We start from the raw sequence: 23,065 nt of genomic DNA, 5'->3' as shown, positions 1-23,065 counted from the left end.
TATTCTCCTTTGCCGCCATCAAACACGGTCCGTAACCATGGCGATATGCGGTAGGCTCTAGCGTTCGGTGAGCTCAGATGGGAAGGTTTTCATGCGAAAGATAATGATTGTCAAACGAGCGGCGGTCACCGTTGTAACTATTACGCCGTGGGTGCAGCTGGGTGAGGATTTGTTTGTCCAACTAGTTACCTATTCCATGACTACATCGCAAATGATTTGTATTTGCATACTCTTGTTGCCCATAAAATCGATACTTTGAACACTGCTGGAGCGAAAGTTTACCAAACTTTTCTTCGATAGGATAGAAACATACACAATTTAGACGTTCTTGTAAAAAATTAGATTGGTTTTGGTCAATCAAGCGTTTATGTAACTCATACATTCAATATTGATTTCCAAGAAATGGTTTTGTTCAGAAACTTAGTCGTTCATATTCTGAACAAAGAATCAACGTTTCAGGTTAATCACGCGAATTAGGCTGATGTAAAAATTGGCTCTAATTGATCTACGTAAAAAATCCAGATAATAAGAGAACATTAGTCACAGTTTTTGTTGAGCAATAACTGACCGAACATAATAGCAAGTGCGCGGTTTTGAGTCAGACCACATACATGTTAGGCGGTTGGCAGAGGTTTATATTAACAAAAAAAAAAAAACCAAGCTGGATTGAGCGTGAAGAGTATCGGGCAAGGTTAAAGAAAAATAGCGTTGTGGATTAATAAGTGCGATTAATAATTCGGTATTGTTGAATCGGCTACTCTTGGTCTATCGGTCCGTTGTTAAGTATGAATGGGAAGAATAAGATTGCACGTACAATATGTGAGAAAAATTTTGACCAAAAATAATCCGTCCCATTGTAGTGATCGGCCAGAACTTTGGCCACAACACTTGCCAAGCGCACAACGCAAATACTCGTTCTGCTCCCGTGACAACATCGCCGTACTTGTTACGCCGGAACAATACCTAAGACTCATCACCGCAGCATTTGTCTTGTGGCCAGCTGTCTTGTCACGTCGCCTGATACGGGAACAAGCATGCTTCGGGCCTCTTGGGCCAAAAAGTGACCGTCATTAGCAACCAACTTATGGGATCCCCGAGCGCTTGTAGTTTTAATAATCTACTCAATCAATCTTTTTTTGTCTTTTGTATTATTTCGGAATGGCAAAATAAAAGTGAAGAGTTTCAAACACTAGGCAAATGAGTATGACAGGTGAACAAACAAATATAGGTGTCCAACCGACGCCGCCAATGTTGTTACTGCAGTGGTTTGACGCGCTCGTTGCTTCGTATTGCCGTTACTGTTTTTTGCTCTCTTTCGCTTCCAACACTAGAAAAACCCAAAAATCCCCTTTTCGCGAGTTGGACGACGATCGGCATTGGCGTGCGCTGGCGGCTTTCGCGCGACAACATCGCCGTGAGTCAATCGCTGTTGAAACTCGATTTCATTGAGTCAGGTCAAGTGGTGGAAGGACGTCACAGGGCCTCGGCGGGGTCTCACCGAGACCTGAGGTAACGCGTGTTCTTCAGCGCGTACGAGTCGATCCAAATAGTTTCGTGCATATATGCTAAGGAGCAATGCCAAAACCGGCGAGTCATGCTCGTAATTGGGATGCGCAAATGATACTCTTGCCGCTCAGGTTTGCCGCAAAGAAACTGAAGAACACAGAAAGAAGCTTTGGCGGATGTCAGGGCAGAACGGTGGATGGGTAAAACCAAAGGACCTTGTCAATTTTTTTCGACTCGTTCTTAATCATTCCCTCGGCCAAGGCAAATCTAATCAATATCAATATTTTCGACTTTGTCATGTCGCTAGATTGGGTGCTTTCGGAAGTTAATGAATGATCATGCAAAAAGACCGCTACGGGGCAAAAACAATAGCCAAAGATAACATTAAAAACTGGCCGGGCTGAGGTTAAGTGTTACGGGATGTTGTTATCATCGAGATTGATTGGCTGTCGCTGCGTTCTCGACTGTCGGTCCAAAGTGCGAAGGCTTTCCAACCAGCTTTTTTTTACTGTGGATTTGATTTAGCCTAGGCAGTAGCGTTCGACAGGTCGGCCTGACGGTTTTCGGGTTCGAATTTTCAGCTTCCCAATTAAACTGGTGCCCAATTCTTCAAGGGCGCCTCAGTAACTCATACTCAGCTGGTCTTGACTGACAGCAGGGAAAATGTCTCAAATTTTTTGAATCGTAACAATGCTGGTGTTGTGTTAATGGAACGCCCGACACACTTCCTAATATGGTTTTCGAATGTCATGCTCACGAATATCACGAGTGACAACCGAGTCTGGGCGGGCCGCGAAATGTCACACAGATAACGCACGCTCATTAAATTCCAGCTTTTCATGGACACGGTCGGATGTTCTAAAATGTCACCGAGAACCTAAAACAAGTCACGACGCCATTATGCTGCTCCTACTTACTCTCTGCCAACTCGCGGTTGTAAATGAATAAATTCACATCGAAATAAAAGCGCCAACGTGTCGCGCCCATTTTCCATCTTTCCTGGCTAAAGTTAGTAGTCTCGGTGTGCAAATAAACTGTTGAGCCCGGGTTCGGCGCTGCCTCCAGGAGTTACTTTATTGTGTGCGGATGGGAAGATAACAGTTTAATGTACACGGCCATGCTTTCAACTTTCTCCTCTGGCGACGTCCTCGGCCAACGCCAGGGTGCGCCCAACCTCTTATGCAACCTATTAATGATCGTGGATCCACTAATGAGAGCAGCATAAATTTAGTGCAGCACGGTCGCTCTCGGTCTCGCTTTATCAGGGGCGTAGAACGAAGGCAGAAGTCACTGGTATAGTTCAACTACACCGGCTGGTAACTGTACACACTCTTTTGTTGCGGGTCACCATTCCTCGCTTTGGACCGACAGCGTACGGTTGCGTCACCTTGCAGGTCCTGCGATACGCCATAGTATCCGGTGTCAACACTTTTCACGCACACTCGCCTGGCGCGTGAAGATAATTATACGCGCGGCAGCAGCAATGGAGACACTAGATTTTCATCAAGGTCACACAGCACGTCGGCAGTGGGTTGGAATTTTAATTACAATTACATAACATTATACAAGGCACCGCCGGTCGGCGTGAGGCGGAAGAGTCAGCTACGCCAGAAGCAGTTGAAGGAGCGCGATCGTATGACGCACTCACAGAGTAAAACGCCAGCGAGGCTCAATGGAGGCCTTTCTTTTTAGGCTGCCATCTTCTGGGCCCGAAGGCAAAAACAAAACAATTTTCACACGGAGTTCCCAAGTGAGCGGGGCAAAACTGAAAGCGCACAAAACCGAGAACTCCCCTAGCATTGGGCACATTAGTACCGAAGCACTGGGGCACTCGCAGTGATTACGACGACGCGATGCAACTGCCAACGGTCGCGCTCCAGGACGAATCGACGAGAGGCAGCGGGTGTGAACGAGCGAAGTAACACTTGAGCCATGATGCGATGTGTAGCTCGCGGTACCCGCGCCGTGGCGTGGCGCGTCTACTTAACGGCCACGAAGTAGGTCAAGGAGCGCTTAAGATTTGTAACCGTAACTCGCGGCACGGCCCAGAAACTCTTGCACCGGCACGGCCGGCGGAACAGTTGAAAGCAAAACGAGTCCCAACAGGAGAAAGGGTCCCAGAACAGGAACGGAAGTGGGTACAAATTCTGGAAGGCCACCCTGCCAACTTCTACCCCGTTTCAGATGAAGATTAATAAACTGGGGAATTGGAAACAATGCGGCGACGATGGGACGACACAAAGGTCTCCGGGCACACTCCACTGGGGCGGCGAAGTTCTGGAAACGACAAACTTTTGCCATTTTTTCTTCATTCCAGCCGAGGGATTGTGCACCTCGGTGTGCAATCCGCATAACACGTCGTTCTCGACCGGGCCACGCGTTTCGGTGCCACAGTCGAGAAACAATGGAAAACTGCGTGATCCCAACGTGCATGCATCTCCCGACGTGCTTACAAATGCACATGTTCGTGTAATATTTCAATGATTTTCCAGCACAATGGTAGAACAGCCCGATCCGACAGTGGCCTCCGTTCGGTACAATATTTTGCAACCAAATTTATAGGTTCCAGGAAGCAACGGAGATGCTAAAAAGAAAAACAACGGTTGGAAATGAAAATAATGTGGATTATCTGTAGGTGGCGCGAAAATATGTTTTCAGCAGTACCGCGCTTGATTTATGCGCACGAAAATTTATCCACGCCCCACGATGGAGTGCAGAGGAGCTGCTCCAGCTGATAAACTCAAAAATGAACGGGTCTCGCTGCTCGTTGAATTACCCTTGTCACTGGTGGTGCACGGTGGGCAATTAAAAATGCTTCTGGAACAATGAAAAATTAGCCCTAGGTGGGTCCTTCACAACACGAACTTTGCAATTCCAACTTTGTTGCCAACTGTGCACTCTGCTGTACGTAGACTCTATTTCCACGTTCTGTGCTCAAAAAATGAATACTTCCTGCTGCAGCTTCCTCCCTTTGTTTAAATGTTTGAATTATATAACGTTAACTTTTTTACGTGTTAAATCAGACAGATAGCGATGTAGAACTTTTAAAGTAGAAATGATGTGTTTGGGACTTTGAGGATTGAAATTAACGTCGCTTGTGGTTAGGTGCCAATTTCAAACCAGAATGTACCAAAAACAACATCAAAACAGTTCACCATTAATTGTGTCAGCAGACATAATAAAAATAAACGCTTTGTGTTTAAAATTAAATAAAGTAGTGAACCAAAAGCTGATTAAATGAAATTTTAATTAACTTTTCTCGTACACTGTATCAATCATAGTTTTGAACTTAAAAAGGCTTGATTTGTTTTTAGATCAATCGCCTCGGCGGGTGATCATTTAAACACGTTAAAAGATAACAAAACAAAAAAGGTCCTAAAAATCAATCAATCACGCGAATCAAAATTAAGTATTCTCTTGCAGTCCTTTTCTAGAAGTACGACATTCAAGACAATTCAAAGTCATATGATGTTTCCATTTTTATTATTTCAACAACTTGCGAACCAACATCCAAAGTTTTAAAGTTTTGAAGTATGTTTGAACCCAAACTATATTGAACTTGGCATAAAAACAATAGTCAGTACACACTGCCGACCAATCATCGTTGCATCAATCAAACAAAGGTGCAAACGAACAAACAAAATCCAGCCGCAGAACGAACGAACCGAAATCGTGATTCAATTCGCTTGTTTGATTCGCTCCGATTTGGTTGCGCGGTGCTAAGGCAGCGATCGCAAATCGCTTTCCGATGTCCGAAATCGGGGGCGTGCCGCAACCGGTGCCGGAATTTTCCGCACAACGCGCGCTGGCCAAGCGAGCCAAGCCCCCTAATGAAGTTTTCTCTATCACTTTCCACCTATTATCCTTTCCGGCGGCTCCTGTGGCTTGGCTATCGCGCGCCCGGTTCCTGGGAACACTTGATCCTCGCGATCCGGGCACCTCGGTTGCCGGCGCCGCTGCTGCTGCGGTCAAACTGGATCGGCGGGACAAGCGGACGTGACTGAATTAAGATTTTGGTGCGGATTTCGCCTCTTCCGTTCCGTTCCTTATTTTTGCCGCACGTTGGCTGCGGCGCGGAGAATTAATTTCCCCTTTGGCGTTCGGGCCATCTTGGGCGGTTTGCATCGTTAACAGAGCGGTAAAATGCCATTTTAACGGTTAGCAAGACGGACCGTGATCGTGAGCGGTGGCCACGGATCACCCGCAATGGAATTTATGCTTCGGACAGCAGGGGGAAGTTGAAAATATACCTGCAACCCACATCAACACATAAAAAATATATTAAATTATCGAAGCGAAATGGGCGATTCGTGTTTTCCGTCTTTTTCCGTTGTGATCTCTGGGAGCTGGAGGAACAAGGAACTTCAGTAACGTGTAGACATATCTCGGAAAATAAGAAAATGAATCCTTCAATACATTGGAAAGGCAAAGTAACAACAGCAAATCCAAGAATGTTGTAACAGAGTGCAGCCATTTTGTGGAGACGGCTGTTCGCTGGATACGAGTTTTATCACATACACGTCACATAAATATTTCAACCGTGGCAGGCACGATGAACTGCGACAGGAACTCGAAAATCAACTACTCCCAAAACGACCGTGACTGAAGGGGGCACCACTCTTAATTTAAACTTTGTGTATTAAAACTACTCAAACTAAATTACATTTTGTGTACCGTAGTCCTGTCACGGGTCGTGGCTATAAACACTGAAACCGGACCGTCTGCCTAGCTCGAAGCATCGGTGTATCAACCTTTTTTGCTAGTCAATGTTTCTAAAACATCTGAACAACACTTGCGAAACAGGGCAGAACATGCCGAAAAATTAACACAATCCCTTTTTGGCTTTTTGTCCAAAAATATTTCACGTACACACACAACAACAAAAAATCGCATGGAGCGATTGACGGGGATGGAATGTTAGTTCCATTTCGCGTACACGTATGTCCACTTTAAGGATCACCCGTCAGCCTGCCGTCGGTTCAACGAAGGGTGCTTTGTCGGTGCTGTAAGCAAACTTTGCCCCGTTCACCGGGCACTGTGGGCCCCAAAAATTCACGATCATGAATTTTACAAAACTTTGCAAATTTTCACGCGAGGCGAGGCGAGGAAGGCGAGAAAAAAATGGTACAGTGCAAATAGCCACCGACAGTGCGTGTTCATTCTCGTTTGTCGTGCTCGGAAGTGGATTATTTTTTGAGAGATTGCTTTTCAGACGGCTCAGCAGGATGAGTTTCTGAAAAAAGCACTCGAAAACCTCTAGCTTGAAGCATCCCTCTGCACCCAAAAAATTCGTCCTTTGGTGAATACACCCGAAGCGACATTTTATTGGAAAGTTCTAATCCTTGATTAATATTCACCGAAGGTTGCCACAGCAGTGCATCTAACGATGGGCGAGAGTTTTTGTTGAGTTCAATATTACGTCGAACGTTGCGTTGAATGGTTTTTACTGTTCAAAATCGACCAAATCCGACACTCGGATCGGGAACACGACAGCGAAGAAATCGGGAACACGACAGCTCTCCAATGTTTCATGCAGCACCAGGATGTTCGCTCTAAAAAGCTTGAACACAAAACCTGGCCTTCCGGAACTCAGCACACAGCATTTTTCTTCTTTGACGTTTGGGTTTTTTAATAGAATCATAATCTCATCGTTCCGTCTGGCGATGCAGTACGGAACCAGAGCTCTCGGAAAGTTAGTTATCGGTCATTCGAGTGCATCGTCATCCTTTTCACCGTACCAGCAGCGAGCCACTGGCACTATAAAACATGCATATAAAAGACTGAATTGCAACGCAGCGCAGCGTCGGAGGCCAACTCTGTGTGGCAAGTGGCCAGGCACAACGTTGTTCACAAAAGGCTGAGCCTGGCCCTTTTAAGAAATTCTTGCAACGATTCGTGAGCAACATTTTTGAGTAATTTAGCTCTAAATCTAGCACAAGCAACGGAACCCTATAGCTCCTACCCCTATTATGAATTATCAATAAATTTACATTCCAAGAATCATCGTCACGATCGGAAGAAAATCACGTGTAGAAACGATGAGTTTGACACATTTTAAGCAAGTGTTGACAATAAAGTTGGCAAGATTCTCTAAATTTTTATCGCAGAGAATCAGAGCAATGACAAACTCGAGGTCCATTTAAATACCCCGAAACATTTTTTCATTAACATTAACAAAGTATTGCGATAGAAAAATTAACCGGTGCTCGGGAGTGATGAAACGCCATAGCAAACCGTTTCACATCCGTTTCCGTAACGATTAACGAATCGCGTGGTTTTTTTTTGTCTCGCTCACTTGCTGCCCAAAGGGCTCATGTCCGGGCACTGTGTTCCGCAGAACATGCATTACGAGCAGAATAAAAAGCATCCGAGGTCGATACGAATGATGAACGGGCGGCTACTTCGGTGATCGGCGAAAATTCAGCCCTCAGAAAGCGGCCACTAAGCGCAAAACTTCTGGAATGTTCCCGGATGCGGACGGTGCTGGGACAACCGGTGACGAATACCGTAGCAGAGCATTCCGTCACGTATCCGTCTATTGCTGGTATCGATCGGAGGAATTCCATCCACCCAAAAATCCAAACCTACGCAACCGTCCATAAAAGGGGCTCCGAATTCCTGACCACCCGGGAAGCGACATATTTTTAATTGAGGAATAATGGATTTACTCCGGCGGTTTGGTGCTGCGCCATTTTTCTGTCAGTTTCCGCGGCAGGACCCCTTTGCCGTTGCTCCGCGCAGGACTCCGCGCCGTGTGCCGATCTGGAGCAGTTGTGCTATTTTTTGCATACTCCAAACGGAGCAAAAATAAAACCAAATGAAGATGTGCAAAAGCGGCCACCGCAAGCCAGCGAATGCGGCCCAGCGCCCGATTCCAGCGAAAGGAAAGCTGGCGCCTGCCAACGGCCACCCACCGAATTATGAATAATTTATGAGACCATTATTTACGATGATTTATGCTGCACATATTGCTCGCAATGTGCAAAATGAGATTCTAATGACAGACGTGGCACGTGGCGGTACAATGGCAAATGAACGGTGCGCGACCAGCCTGCAAGTTTCCGGCCCAGTCCGAAGGGACCGGAATCTCCCGGAAAGCAAAAGGGGATTTTCAAAAGGCTTGGAATTTTCCCATCGCGCACTGGGCCGGAAACCAACCAAGCACCGGCACCGTAAGCAACAAAACCGAATACCAAAAAAACAATCGAACCTATTAACGGTGATTATTGCAGCGTTATTGCATTCCCGGATTTTTTTGCCTCCCACTCTGGCACCTACCTTTAACGGCGTTCAGCTTGTTGCCGACCATTTGCTTCGCAACGAATGCGGCCATTTTGCGGTGGTTGGTTTGCCGGTTCCTGGTTTGATCCTTTCTCGGTCACTCACTAAAGCTTCGTTCGCTTGCCAACTGTTCACGGTAGCGATTTTGGTGTGTCTTAACTTACGATCAGAGCAATATTACACTAACTCACTCACTCACGGTCACGCACGGAGACAAACGAACACAATTTGTGTGTGTTAATTTAAAAAAACACGCAAAAGTTTCTGCAATGAACAATAGAAATGGAATCGAAAGGATGAATTATTTTTCCGCCAAATAATGCTCAGCAACATTAAACACTGGTATCGAGTCATACGTAGACACTTGTTTCGCTCCTACACAACTAAAATGAACACTTCTAAAAACTATAAACAGCTCATAGCAAAACGTAACAGTAGAATAAATGCATTCGATGAGCTAAAGATGGCTGTCATATGCCAAATGCAAAACGCAATGCCTATTTTTGCTTCACTCATCACTGATGTTTTCTTTTCAAGGCTTGCTAGGCTATCTAATTTAAACTGAGCCTGACAACTGCGCGGCGCGAAGAGGATGTTTCTCACGATTCTGTGTTTGATTCCAAAAGAAAATTCTTAGACCAAAATAGTTTTAAGAAAAGCATTCCTGTGTTTCTTCTTCGGTTTAGCATCTTCGCCTAGACGGTCCCTCTGTTTCATTATATTTCACGAAACAATGTGATGGAAAGTTTTTTCGGAGCACAGAATTCACAGTTTCACGACCGCCCGTCCTTAAAACTGTCCACGAGGAAGTTAGTGTGTGTGTGTGTGTGCGCTTTTCCCCTTTTTTGCTTTCATCCACCGATTTGCCGTTGCTTGCTGCACATTATGGTGTCCTCCTTCAGGTTGTGGCCGGAAGAATTGTGGAGTGTGAAGAAGACGCGGACCCACCGGGGGACGGTTTCCTGAAAAAAAAGAACCACAACAACAACATCAAAAAAATGAGCGAACAAAACTTTGGTTAGTTCGGCTAGAAAGGTTTTTAGACAATATTGTGCATTTTTTTGCTCCCGCTCTTGGCCTGATTACTCATTTTGCAACGCGAAAAGGGCCGGGATTTCTGGCCCCTGGAAATTAAGGACGGCGTCCGACGAAAGCAACCAGCTCACCCCGTCGCCGCCGCCGCCGCCGCCGGAGTTTACGAATTGTTTCGGCAAACTTTCGGTGAACAAATTTCCTGCACAACTTAACGGGCAGCTTCCCAGGCAGGTTGTTGATGGCAGGAGAATGAAGCTGCTTCGCATACTTCGTATCGGCTTAGGGGCTCACAGGCCACGGCCCAGTACCCGGCGCGGGTAAGTAAATACGTGGCCTGAAATTAAAAGCTTCACCATAAGAGCAGTCTTTTGAATATCCGTGCCCAGTTCAGTCAGCAGTCATTTGAATTTACTTGAACGGATAGAAAAGTCACCGAATGTTTAGCGCCTTACACATGATCTTTGCATTACAAGTATGTTGGGCCAGTTTAAATAAAACATCAGCACTCCTGTTTGGCAATCATGACATGGCCACACGGCCGCTCCGGGATGTTTTGTAAAATATTCAGAAATCGTCATCCCTTTCAATCCGTGTTCGATGTGGTTAGAAAAAAATCTCAAAACCCCCCGTAGCTGCCAGCGCGTATCGATTTTGGATGTGCCCATGGGTCCGCAAAATATTGTCTGCATTGCCGCAAAACACCTTTCCCGAGAACCTTGGCCCGAGAACCGTCCCAAGCCTTCCGGTAGGAAGCGGACAAGAAAACGGACTAAATATTTAACCAATGTATGTCTGGTGTCCTACTTTCGGCCCTTTTTTAATGCGAACTTTCTCCAGCATAACAACCATCAAGCATCGAGCGCCCGGGCGCTGAGTCTACGCTCCTGGCAGCCCACTGCACGAGTATACAGCACAACGGAACGGAAGAGTTGAAACTAGAACCTGGTCCCGGTCTCGGCTGTCTGTGTTGGCCGGTGGCCAAAAGTTGCTGATTTTGCTTATAGCCACACGGCACGGTGGCCACCATTTGCCGTTTGCTTTCGCCCGGTGGCATTGGCCAGAGATGGAAGCATACATTAGCAATGAAGAATATCAGCTCCTCACAGTCATCCGAGCGAACCACACGAGAACCGGGAAGTCCGGGAGATTTCCGTGTTCCTTTTTCTGCGACACTGTGTGCGCCAGTGCCAGTGCATTCCCGAGCTGACCGAATCGATAAAATGCATCCGGTGCACAGCCAGGAATGCCGCCGGGAGTCGTTCGTCGAGAAAAGCAAACATCTGATCAGCGGACGATCTGCGGGCCGAAGCGAAATGATGATACAAATTGGCGAAATTTTTCAATCTCCAGCATGGTACCCTTCAGTGTGGTTCCCTTGGGCTGTATGTGCTGTCCTGCAGGTCCTGGTCAGCTCCAGGCGAGTTCCAGGAAGGCGAATATTGGTGGTAAATATAAAATTTTATGCTTACTCCAACAAACAAATTGCCCCCCGGGTTTGTGGCGATATGTTAGTGGACGTAAGTAGCGTAAACCACCAGCCGGTGGTGATGCTCAAGCGGTTCTCGGAAGAGGTCCTAAGGCTGCTTGTTACGGAGTGGAAGAACTTGGGTTTCGAGCAGCCGAACAGCGGAGTCGCTTCGATGTAATCAAATTCTGCTCCGTTCTGGTGGAAGAAAGTAATTTGTGCCCATCGGCAGATCGGACCAGGCTTAACGCAGCAAAACCGCAGAGTGTAATGAAGAAAACTTGAAGAGCATCGTGTGTTGAGTTCGTACGCTTCAAGGTTGACGCTTCAATTCAAAGTAGAATCCTTCCGATCGTTCCGGGCTCCGGATAGTCTTCAAGAAGTAAGTATGTACTAAGCTCGTGTTAGACGTTAGTAGCTTGCTATTGAATTTGATGTGAATTTCGTGTTCCTATTATAGGCCGCCATTGCTCTGGAAGCATGGTGCTGGCTTAGAGCTTAGGACATTCTCACCACCACTGGCACCGGTAAGAGGTTTTGCAAATTAAAGTTTGCACTTTATGTCCTGCTAAAGAGACACCGTTACGCCAACCGTTCCGACGGCGCAATAGATTAACTTCGGTGGCACCAACACCACGACAGCCGGGGTTTCACTTTGCGAAGTGACATCTGCGGAATTAATTAAAACGCGCCCACCATTATTATGTTTTTCGAGAAAAGCTCCGGCTCCGGTTTCTCCTTCGGCAGTATTGTTTTCGCCACCAAATAAACAACTCGTCTCGAATTTTGGCTACTGGCGCCACCCCACCCGTTACAAGATGGGAAGGTTCAGTCTCACTATATTTGCACATTTCTTTGGCATTCGGCGGAAATTTTCCGACTTTCGGCAGCCCTTTCCAAGCCCAGGTTTCGCGGCGTAACATTTGCGTAACAACAACTCCCACACCGGGTACTGCCCGCGAGGGCTGATGCACTCAGCGAGTGAAATTGTTAACGAGTTTGGAACGCCTTGTAAAGGCACTGCTGGGGCACGGAAAGCGCACACGAATATGTACCGCGGGTGCATGTTTCTTACGCCCTGCACGAAGTCAGAAACCGCACGGACACAAGTCGTCCTGGAGCGGAGTATGAAAGCGTCTCTCGGGCTGCTTGCTTCCATCAGGACGAAAGCCCTGAATTAATTGATCACCTTTTTCGCTTTCGCGCACCGGTATTGGCAGCTTATTGACCTGGAAGGTAATTTCTGGCCGTTTCACTGTTGCCCGGAGCCAACACACGGGGTGAAAAGTCCCGTGTCCGAAGAAAGAAAACGCCTGATTACCTCTTCGTGTCTAAAGCGTTACCCAAACAGTGCCCTCAAAAGAGCACACAGATTTTCGATCCAATGCATCAAAAGCTTTGGGAGACAACCACCATGTTGTTGCACAGGCAGTTACACGTGGCAGCACAAAAAGCGACACAAGCTTGTGGCCCAGTATGTGGCCTCCAGGGACACAGACAGGAACAAAGACCGCACAGCACTCTTCAGATTTTAATTTGATTTTCTCCTTTTCGCACACCCTGGACCCGGGTTCGGTTTTCCATCGATGTCCACTTTCAGCACGGCTTCAATTCTCATTAGCAAGGAAAAGGGCGGACAGTGAAGCAGAAACAAAAAATACGCTTCTTCCTTAACACCTTCGCGGTGCACCTGGAGGATCAACACCAAAAAAACAAACATGCCGTCCTTCCAAATCGCGCAACCTTTCACATTTTCCCGGCAAAATCTGATGGCGAGAAAGAAAATGCCGACAATAATTAAGGACACGAAAACAATTTTCGTCTCATCGAAAATGGATTGCGGCGCGAGGGCTCGAGTGCGACTGCCAGGTTCGGCCAGGTCTCTCTGGTTATTTAATTTGAAGTTTCGTGGCGCCCGCGAAAAAGAACAAATCGAAAATGTGCACTTTAATTATGAGGGTTGTTTTACGCTTTCTACAAAATTAAAATATCAAGACAAAAGAAGCAAAGCATCAAAAGTTCGTCTTTTTTTTGTACACAAAAGCCAAAGTGTGTTCGTTAGTCCGTCGGAGGCCCGGTCAATGTATTCGACGTTTTTTTCCGATGCGATGTTTTTCTGCTTTCGGCATCATGACAGATCCACAAACGAACTCCAAAACTTTGCCCTCAACGAATCATAAGAAGAAACCCTTCCCCAACTTATCGATTGAAACACTTTACCAAAGTCAGCCACAGCCCGGCCAGCCCCTAACTTATTCGAAATTAATCACAGTGAAGCCGTACTCGGTTCGGGCCTCCACGCCGACTACTGTTACACTTTTCCCGTCAGAATTTATGGCCTCCACTAGCGTCGTGATATACCACAAGAAAGACAAAGAGAGAGGGAGAGAGAGAAACATTCCGAAAGCCATTGCTCCGATGCCTAAATTGGCTTCCACCTGGTCACAACTTCGGCCGCGGATTCCTTTAGCTTCACTTTTCGGGGGCGAAGGGCCGGGAGAATTTGTTGTTGGGAAAGTTTTCCGATTTGAATTAAGATACACACCTTCGCCCGCAGAGGGCCACCACCACACCGCAGCAGCAGTAGTAGCGGTAAGAAATAGTTTGCTCCCCGAGTGCTGTGCATAGAAAATGGAGGTAATTATGGTGAAAGATTTATCGGTTTTCGGGGCCGGATTATTTATGAAGAAGCCGTCGGATAACTTTGCGGCCAAGGCTACAATTAGCTCAACGCCAGCAACGAGCAGCAACGCGTTCGGACAGGCGTCGGATCTTTGAAAGGCACGCACGCACGCAAACGGCGGCGCCGGGAACGTTTCGGGAAATTTGAAGCACAATCACAAGCAATCATCATCGAACAGCGAGTGCGAACCCAAACAGACGGACAGACGGCATGTAAGAGCAAGCCTGAAGTGCCTTCTCCGAAGACCTCGCATCGGAAAGGTAGAACGGAAAATCGTCCACTTCACTCGGGACGTTTGTGGCTCACTTTTACATTTCCGCGATCGTTCGGCTCTCGCTTACGACGAATTCTGTCCGGAAAACTTTTAACCAGTCGAATGATCAAATTCCGAAATCCGTCTCGCCCTCGGTGAACGGAAAATGGGACGAGTCCGAAGCGCAAAACGGGTTTTCCAACCACAACCACGGCAGCAAGGTATGGGCAGCATATGGGTGTGCAGCATTTTTTTTTTTGCTTCTTCGACTCCTGCACCTTTCAGTGGTCGGTACGAAGGAAGTTCGCAAATCTGAAATTCAAATTCAAATCCACTTCGCCCCGAGCTGTGGCCCCCCGCCGCGTTCCGAGAGCCGTGGGAAGGAAGCGAGCTTACATGGTTCCGCTTTTTTCCTGCTCCGGTGGACGAACACGAACCAATGGATCAGCAGTGCCGAAAGTAGCTACAACACACACACACACGCCCCGTCTAGTGGAGCACAAAAGTGAGCGAGTTGTCATTTGAAGGCTTAACTTCTTATCACTTTCGGTGTACTTTTACCGTGTCAGAGCACTTGCAATGACAGCTCGCCTCGATTGCAGGGCGTGCCGGGGCAAGCATTAAATCGGCATAATTCAGCGGTCCGCACCTGCGACCTGCACACACGAGTATGTTTGTCTTTTTCTTCCTTTGCGAAACAATTTAGGGAATTTCTACCACCATCAGGCCGCATTTCCCGTCCTGTCGGAAAATGCGCATTCCATCGTTGGGCTTGGTTGTGCTATTGCGGGTGAAGTTAATACGATTAACGGGTTCCGCAAACGGTCTGTGCCTGAGGCCTACGCGAACGATGGAGTTTTGACTTTGTTTTAACTTTACTGGGTGTTTGCGAAAGTATTGCCAAACGTGTCGAAAGCGGTTTTCGAAGCAGTTCTCCTTCATGATGGGGGAATGATATTGGTAGCTTATTGTAGGAATGATATTTTTCTTAATCATTTTTCGAATCTTCAACATTTCATGATCCACGATGTAGTCGATGATCATTGAAAATAAAAACAGTCGTCGTCATAATTAAAATGAGCAGCTTCATTATTGTCACATTTAAAATTCATTTTTGGAATATTTTGGCTAGAATAACATTTTGCGACCCGTATTAACATTGCGAGTCTTTAATTTCTTATTGCTTATCTTTTGTTCATACGCAGATGTTTTTCATTCCAACGATTAGTATATCATTAGTGTTAATTTTATTTATTTTTTTGATACTATTAGAAATGGTAAGAGCTGCATGAAGCACCAACTTAAAGTTTTGCACTCAAGTTGATACCATTGCCAGGGTTGGAACTGACATCTTTCGCTTAGAGACCGACTAATCGGTGCATCGAGACAGATGATCTACGAACGAGCCACCAATCGTATTGGTATGAGCTCCGAAATGTGTTTCAAAAAAAAAATTAATAAAATCCTATTGAACAATCCTTAATTGAGTTTTTTTATGATGCTAGAAACCTACGTTTTACAGCTTAGCAACTAAAATAGTAACTGGTTATTGATAACTTAAACCAGGTTGACAGGTTGGGCGGATCCATTAAGAAGCGATAGGCGGGCTCGGAAAAACCATCTTCATTACTTTCGGACTGGCCTAACGCTTTGCAACGGGAGCCATGGGCTCGTCCATCATGTTCGGGCAGCGCCCCCCACCGGGTCAACGAATCGATGCATATAAATTCGGTTTGTAATTGCATTTCTGCATGACGCACTCCTACCACCAATTGCATTGGTCGCCCGGTCGGTCGGCAATTTTATTTGCATTCTGTGCTGCCGGCCGGACGTTTTCAATTTTCACACACGATCTACGACCCGGGAAGCCACAGCGCAGCGGGTCTGCTGATTAATCGAATTTCCTACCCCAGAGCCGGGCGCGTAACTATTTGCGGCGTTGTTGTCTCGGTCGCAGTCCTATTGCCACTTCAGTTTATGGTTGTATTTGTGTGTGTGTGTGAGCTACGGTTTTCCGTTCGAACAGAGGGTAATCTACAAAGTCGTTAGGTTTTTTCATGCTTTTATTTATGAACCGCAGTCAACACACAAGTTTGTCGTGCGGCGGATGAAAAGTAATCAATCAATGGGTGCACCTCGTGCACCGTTTCTAGCTCGAGTTGGTTCAAATTTTCCGATCCACCGCCATCGTACGGTGTGATCCATTAGTGGTAATCATCGACCGGCTAGCATCGTCACGGAACATCAAACGGATGGACGGATCAAACGGACTGCGTCCACTAATCAAATGCCGTCGCACGGTTTTCGGGCGCATTCCCTGTAATGCGGTGCGCGCCCCATGTGAGCCTGTGTGAGAAGAAAGGAGAGTTAAATTTTCACGTCAGCAGCCATCGGTAAGGACAATTGCGCCAAATGCCGGGCACATCCTGAAAACAAAAACACCATCAACCACGCTGTGGGCCACCAACATTAATTTCAACCCGTTTTTCGCACCGGACAACGATATAAATGGTCGGTTTTCGACGTATGCATTTTCGTTGCGGCCAACTGCAAAAACCAACACGTCAAATATGGTCCGTTTTTGTGCAACTTTCCCGCCGCTCACGTGTGATCCTTCTACGGAAGGTGGGATGAAAAAACCTAACACCAAACCTGGTCCGGCGCGCTATCTGAGCTTTGGGCAGGTTCGTTTTTTTTTCGATGCTGGTCCTAGTTTCACCGAAAACTTTGCCACCGAAAGTCTGTACCCCGGACGGGAGCGATAGTGGAAGTGTTGTGTAAAATAAAAACAGTAACCGCCAACCAAACCACCGAACAACAAACGTAAAACGACTTTATGCTAACAGTTTTGTGCTAACACATTTCACACCGGATTCGGTTTCGGAACTCTCTTTCGCTCCGAGATCCGCTGTAAGCTGATTGTTTCGTTGAACATTTTCCGTGCTGCCATTCGGCGCGGTTGCTCTGTCACTTCCGGTCGCAGCCAGAACTTCGCCGCGTCCGCCGGGCAGGACGATATCGTTTCCCGGACAGGATCTGAGATTTGGGAACGAGTGAGCGGAAGAAAAAAAACATGATTCTACATATAAATACCTTTAAACCCCAAGAAGCCGTGGCGGTGTCCTGGCCACCGGCAGGCATCCCGGGGCAAACATCCCCGTATTACAGGTTGCAGCAGAACAAAGCGCTACGGTACGGCGCGGCATACCGCTCACAAATGGTCAGGTGGTTATGACAACAACCGTTTCCGGTGGCAGTGTCACCGCCATTTGTATGCATATTCTCTAACCGGGATCGGCTAAACGCTGCAGAACAACAGCAGTCAGCACTTAAGGGCATGCAATATTTGCGTTACAAATAATATGTGAATCAAAAGAGTCTGTGGAACAAAATGTTACGGGTTTATTGTATCTTCTGTCCGCGGTTCAACATGGGACTGCAAAACAGAAAATATGAAATTGGAATTGGGAAATTGTGGGGAAAAAATGGGAAAACGCAAGATCTTAATGGACTAAATTTATGAAAACCCATTTTAACAATGGTATTAACATGAAACAACAAACTGATGGGAGAAAAACAATAAAAGCAAGCAATGAAAAGAGAATAAGGATATTTGCCGGAAGAAAAAGGTAAAAGGACAAAAGAAAATATTTGTAAAATAAACGGAAAAAGCTAGATTTTCTTACAACTAGAATTTTACTAACGCACCTTTCAGCATATAGAAAAGTGTAAGCACTAAATGGTAAACGATAAAGCCTGAGCATATTGGTCATTATATTTTCAAATGGATTATATGAGACCACAGCACTCACACAGCTGAGGCAGCTGGAAAGCGTATCGACCGGACTAAGCGCACGATCGCGTGCCCAGCACCGGTAATCACTGGGAAAATAAATGAGTGGAAATTATGTTACCATCCTCATTATCGCTAACACAAATCGTGGTTCTTCAAGCGTTGCTACTTTTGCGCCGGGCCGGGATCCGGAGAACAAGAAAGTCCGACGGGTGAGCACCAAATGAGAACACAAAATCACGCTCCGCCTGGCCGCGATACCATCTATGCCAAATCTATGGCTCTGACGCATGTTTAAAAAATGGCCAGCGTTTAGCGGCGCAGATTATGCGCCGTAATGTTTGCCGAAATCATTCCGGCGCGCAAAATAATCACCTGTGTTTCCCTCCCGGTGAACCGAATTTTTCATCAGATCATCAATTACATTTGGTAGCCATTTTCCACTCGGGTCCACCCCGGCAACCGGTGCCACCTACGTAAAAGTCTTCGTGATTATTCACTCCGTCCATTCGAACGGATTTTATTTCTTTGCACCTTCGTTAGCAAAATCATCCATCGGCACATTATCCGACGAAGCGCGACAAGACGGGCGTGTAAATTGTGGACTAATATTTGCGCTTTTGTCAGATCGGAGAATATCGAACAGCCCAATGATACGGATCGAGAGTAGAGATGGAGAGAGATTGGGAAAAGCCATTGCAAGATTCCGAAAAGCAAACCGAAAGAATTTCAATTTACATTCAGTGCGGCACAGTTGGCCTTAGCGTCAACTTTTGCTGCTCGATTTTCGTTTCTTCCCACAATCGAGTATTTTCTTTTCCCACGCTTCTCTGCTATCATTATTTCAAAGGGCGGGCTGTGGACCCATTTCCCATCCGTCCACGTACTCACGATCCGGATCGCACAGCTTCAGTGTCAGACGTGCCGCGCGGTGTTGGACGGACAGTTGCAGTTCGATTAGATTGCCAACTGTTTGCAGTTTGACAGGTGGCGAAGATAAATCTTATTTCTTCGACTTCTCATTCCATCGCTTGCTTAATGTCGTTTTTTGGCACTGTCACCATGCATGTAACGCTAGCTCAGGAGCGTGACAGTAGAGTGCTTTACGGGTTTTCTCACTCGTGAGAAATTAAAAGTTTTGGAAGCCATTTTCTTAAAAGTTCTCATTGCGCACGCCAGCGGCGCTTCTGGTGCACCTATTAAATCAGACTTTTATAGCATCTAGAGGCAAAATGGAACTGTTGGTAATATTTTCACCACACAACGCGCCAGCATACACACACAGACTGCAGCATGTGGCTATATTGCAAAAGTCGAGCTCCAGCTCCGGAAAGCCGTCGCTTATTTTGCCCCCACGGGGCACACGATGGACGACGGATGAGGAATTCAAATAATCACGTACCGAAAATTTTTGCCCGACTTTTGTTGCAAAAACTTTTCTCAAGCATCCCCCCCTATGGTGGTGTTTGAAAGTTCTGGTCCTGTAGCAGCCCACTTCTGCCGTTCTTCTGTCGAGAGAAAGAGAGAGAGTTGGCTAGGGAGTCCGGGGAAGTCTACGATTCTTGGCGAGGTTCGCAGATTGTTGGTCGTTATTATGGCTCGGTGCAGTCAAACGGCTTCCGGGCAGCGCCGTGCAGCCGCTGGAAAGTAGCAAAGAGTAAGAATCGCACGTAGTTTTTTCTCCCTCCCGTTGAAATGTTGCCACCGAAGGCAGGACGAGGCCTACGGCCCTCGTCCTGTCCAATGCGCCGGGCTGAAAGAATGCCGGAACATTTAATTCACGCCCGCCCCGGGGGGAAACGAATAATTTTACTACAGCTTTGGTATGTTGAATGACGAGAAAATTTAAGCGTGCTGGAAAAATGTCAAAATGAAAATTTGAGGATCGTTTCGAAAATCGAAAAAAATTCAAAACGGGCTCAAATAGACATATTTTATGGTCAATGCATTACGGAATAGTTCTATAACAGATCAACAAAATATGACGGAAAATTCGATAACAATACTTTTAAACTATTAGTTAAATTATAAAACTTACAAGAAATGTCGATTGGACCGATGTCAAGAACGAACAGCGAAATTTAATTTGACATTTGGTTTCAGTAGTATTTAGAGTCAAAATTAAGCACTAAATGTACAGTGGCTCTTAGCATCGTACAGCAAAGAATTGAATTCCAAAGAGAAACCAAATTAATTAAATGACAAGTTTAATAGGTTCTCAGATAATAGTTCGGAAATAAATGCTTGCAAACTGCAAAATATGAAACGATCGGTGGTTTCACTCGAAAGACGCAGTAGAGTTGAGCCTTTCAGGCATAAAACATGGCATCAGACATGATCCTTCCAATTTCGAATTTTCGAAACGGTTCGAAAAGGACTTTTATGAATCGCCTTCAACAAAGGTAAAAGGTGTCCACAGAGCGGCCTCGTGAGTTTATCGAATACGCACAAGTCGCATGGTGCCAAATCAGGCAAATACGGTGGTTGCTGAACAATATGGTTCGAGTTTGCGTTGAATTTATCGCGAATTGATCACGAAAATATGATGGAAAAACTTCCTCGTGAAGCGAAAACCAAGAATTTTCTCGTCACAAATTCAGTCTTTTTAACGCAAACGACACACAACCAATAAATAGTATTCTTTGTTGACAGTTGGAAATGATTCATAATGCACCAAAGGACGATCCGTATCCAGTTTACAGCAGTATATGCCAGGATGGCCAGGATGTTCCACAGGCCACGTGAACGTGTTAAAGTTGTAACACAAAACTCACTTTGTTGTGGTATTTTAAACTTTTCGCATCCCGGCATGGATCGTCAGGATCAGATCCTGTTTAACTGTCCTGCCCTGCGGTGCGACGATAGTATAATAGTGCGTATAAATTATGCAACAATAATCACACTGCGGTCACGGTGTTGTCGCGACTGAACATCGAATTACTGCGACCCTCCCGGGCGTTTGCCCGGTCTTCAATTTGGTGAACCAAGAGTGGCACCGTGGAAACTTTGTGCTCCTCCGCAAGTACGACTGCATTATGTTAATGGTGAGGATTATTCCCGGTGAAAGTTTAATTGCCAGCCGGTGCCAGAACATGATCTCTTTAGCATCGCCACGCGCTTTTTACAGCGTTCCCATCGTCTGGCTCGGGCACTGGCCCTGCCGGCTCCCTTTAGTTCGCTATCCTGTCTGGTCGGAACGAGACTAGGACGTCTTTCCGGTGCCGTCGTCCACCAGTCGGGTCGCAAACGAAGCGCAGAGCGTGTGGCAAGTTTAAAAGTGAATTTTTATATCCCAACTTTAGCGCTACGTTACCGGAAACACTTTATCCGCCCGCGTCAAGTAATACAAATCTATGTTACACCTCTCCGCAATTCCGGAACAGAGGCGGTGCTGAGCGGGGTGTTAAAGAAAGCACCATAACACGGGCAGAAATGTTGATGGCCCCCCGCGCTTTAATTACCGTTTTTCACGACATAGCCATTACTGGCCACGGCGGGGATGACACAGTTTCCTACGGACTCTGGAAAAACAATACCCGCCCCGGCCGTGGGTGGTCTTCCGAGGGAGCGAATCAGGGTGGAACACATGCGGATTGTGGGTGGCTCCATTTTTCGGAGGACGGGTCCTTGCATTAGCGCTGCTCAAACCGCCCTCGAACTCGAAACTGTCTTTGGCCCGAGGGTACCGTTTAATTAAGATTATGGGGTGTAACCTTACATGACACTCGAGACCGTCCATCCTGCTCTCGGTCGCCCGGCGGCAATACGCGTGGGTCGGTGCTGTGGTTTGGCCAAAAAACGGCCCCAGCAAAAGCTGAAGCTCGAAAAATGGAGTCTCTCGGAAGAGCGACTTTAATGACACCACGGGTGACGTTCGAAGCCGTTCGGTGTGGCGCGCTGACAAATCGTGGACACTGGAGGTCGAACTTTGGTCAAAGTTGCAAAATGACGAACATTACTACAGCTACTACTGCTGTTGTGACACCCTACACAGAATGTGCTAGTCCGCCCAGAGATTTGAATCGAAGAGGGGAATGATTTTAGGTGTATTTGATATACTTTATTTTGACACGATTAATTTTCCATTTATATAAACTTCCAATCAATTTTGAAGATGCTTCACCAATTATAGAAATTGACATAGTATTTTTTTGTATTGTTACTTTTTTTTAAAGTATTTTTTATACAATTCCAGCATACTAAGAATAAGTTTATACAGCTGAAATACAAAAAAAAAGATCTCTAACTCACACCGATTGTATCTTTTCAACAGCCGTGTTAAGGACATTTGTGAAAGCCGCAAAAACAGTCGAGCGAAATCCACAACACTCAGCCTGCGCCCGACCTTTCCATGAAAAGGACTGCACCCGAACTCGACCGCAAATGAAACTCTCTCGCACACTTGCTTCCACTATCAGCGGATGAATGTTTGCGGACCGAAAACGGGACCAAGCGATGCGAGGGAAATCAGTTCACCCACTGCCAGGCGCCAGCCGTGCGGGTGTTGTGTTTGCCCGCTTCAAATCTGAAGCGCGGATCAATCGAAATAAAGCAAACATCATCACGCAGACACACAAACCTCAGCGGGTCGTAATTACGCGACACATACCCCCAAACACACACACACACATCCGGCGAAACGCGCATCAAACGGAAATGAAAAGAAGGAGCTCGCGGGAAAAAGGAGCGAAACCTTTCCACCCGTAAAAGCGCGCCGGGTGCGGCCCTTGCGCCCGACGCTCAACCGAATCATTAGTCCGCCGGAGCTGCGCCTGCTTCAATTGAATTATTTTCGTATATTTATTACTGTCCTTGGGTGCCCCCGCGGGTCCTTGCGAGACCGATCTGCAACAAAACTTGCCGACCGCCGACGGTAAAGGATACTCCGCCACTACCGCGAGCGGTCGTCCGGGCGCCCAATTCCGGGTGCCCCGGCTGCTGCAGCTGTGGCCGCCTGTTGTAGCGTGTAGTGGACGTTCAACTTTCCGAGCGATGACCACCTTCCCTTCCCCTCTCCACCCGCCTTATTCTCAGTACAAAAACCGTTCC

The 23,065-nt window shown here is 46.6% G+C and overlaps 1 protein-coding gene across 3 annotated transcripts in view; it reads right to left on the bottom strand.

Moving 5' to 3' along the window:
• The window catches only part of LOC128274307 (complexin), a 159,563-nt gene that overhangs the window by 95,457 nt on the left and 41,041 nt on the right, over positions 1 to 23,065 (bottom strand). For all 3 annotated transcript variants that reach the window (XM_053012456.1, XM_053012458.1, XM_053012457.1), the window contains exon 2: positions 8,785 to 9,051. In XM_053012456.1, the coding sequence (XP_052868416.1) occupies positions 8,785 to 8,839 (55 nt within the window). In that variant the 5' untranslated portion in view covers positions 8,840 to 9,051. The remainder of the gene's footprint in view (positions 1 to 8,784; positions 9,052 to 23,065) is intronic.

Source organism: Anopheles cruzii, chromosome 3, assembly GCF_943734635.1.
Source record: "Anopheles cruzii chromosome 3, idAnoCruzAS_RS32_06, whole genome shotgun sequence".
Classification (NCBI taxonomy): domain Eukaryota; kingdom Metazoa; phylum Arthropoda; class Insecta; order Diptera; family Culicidae; genus Anopheles; species Anopheles cruzii.
The sequence above is the reverse complement of the archived record's forward strand: the minus strand, read 5'-3'. Positions and strand labels throughout refer to the sequence as shown.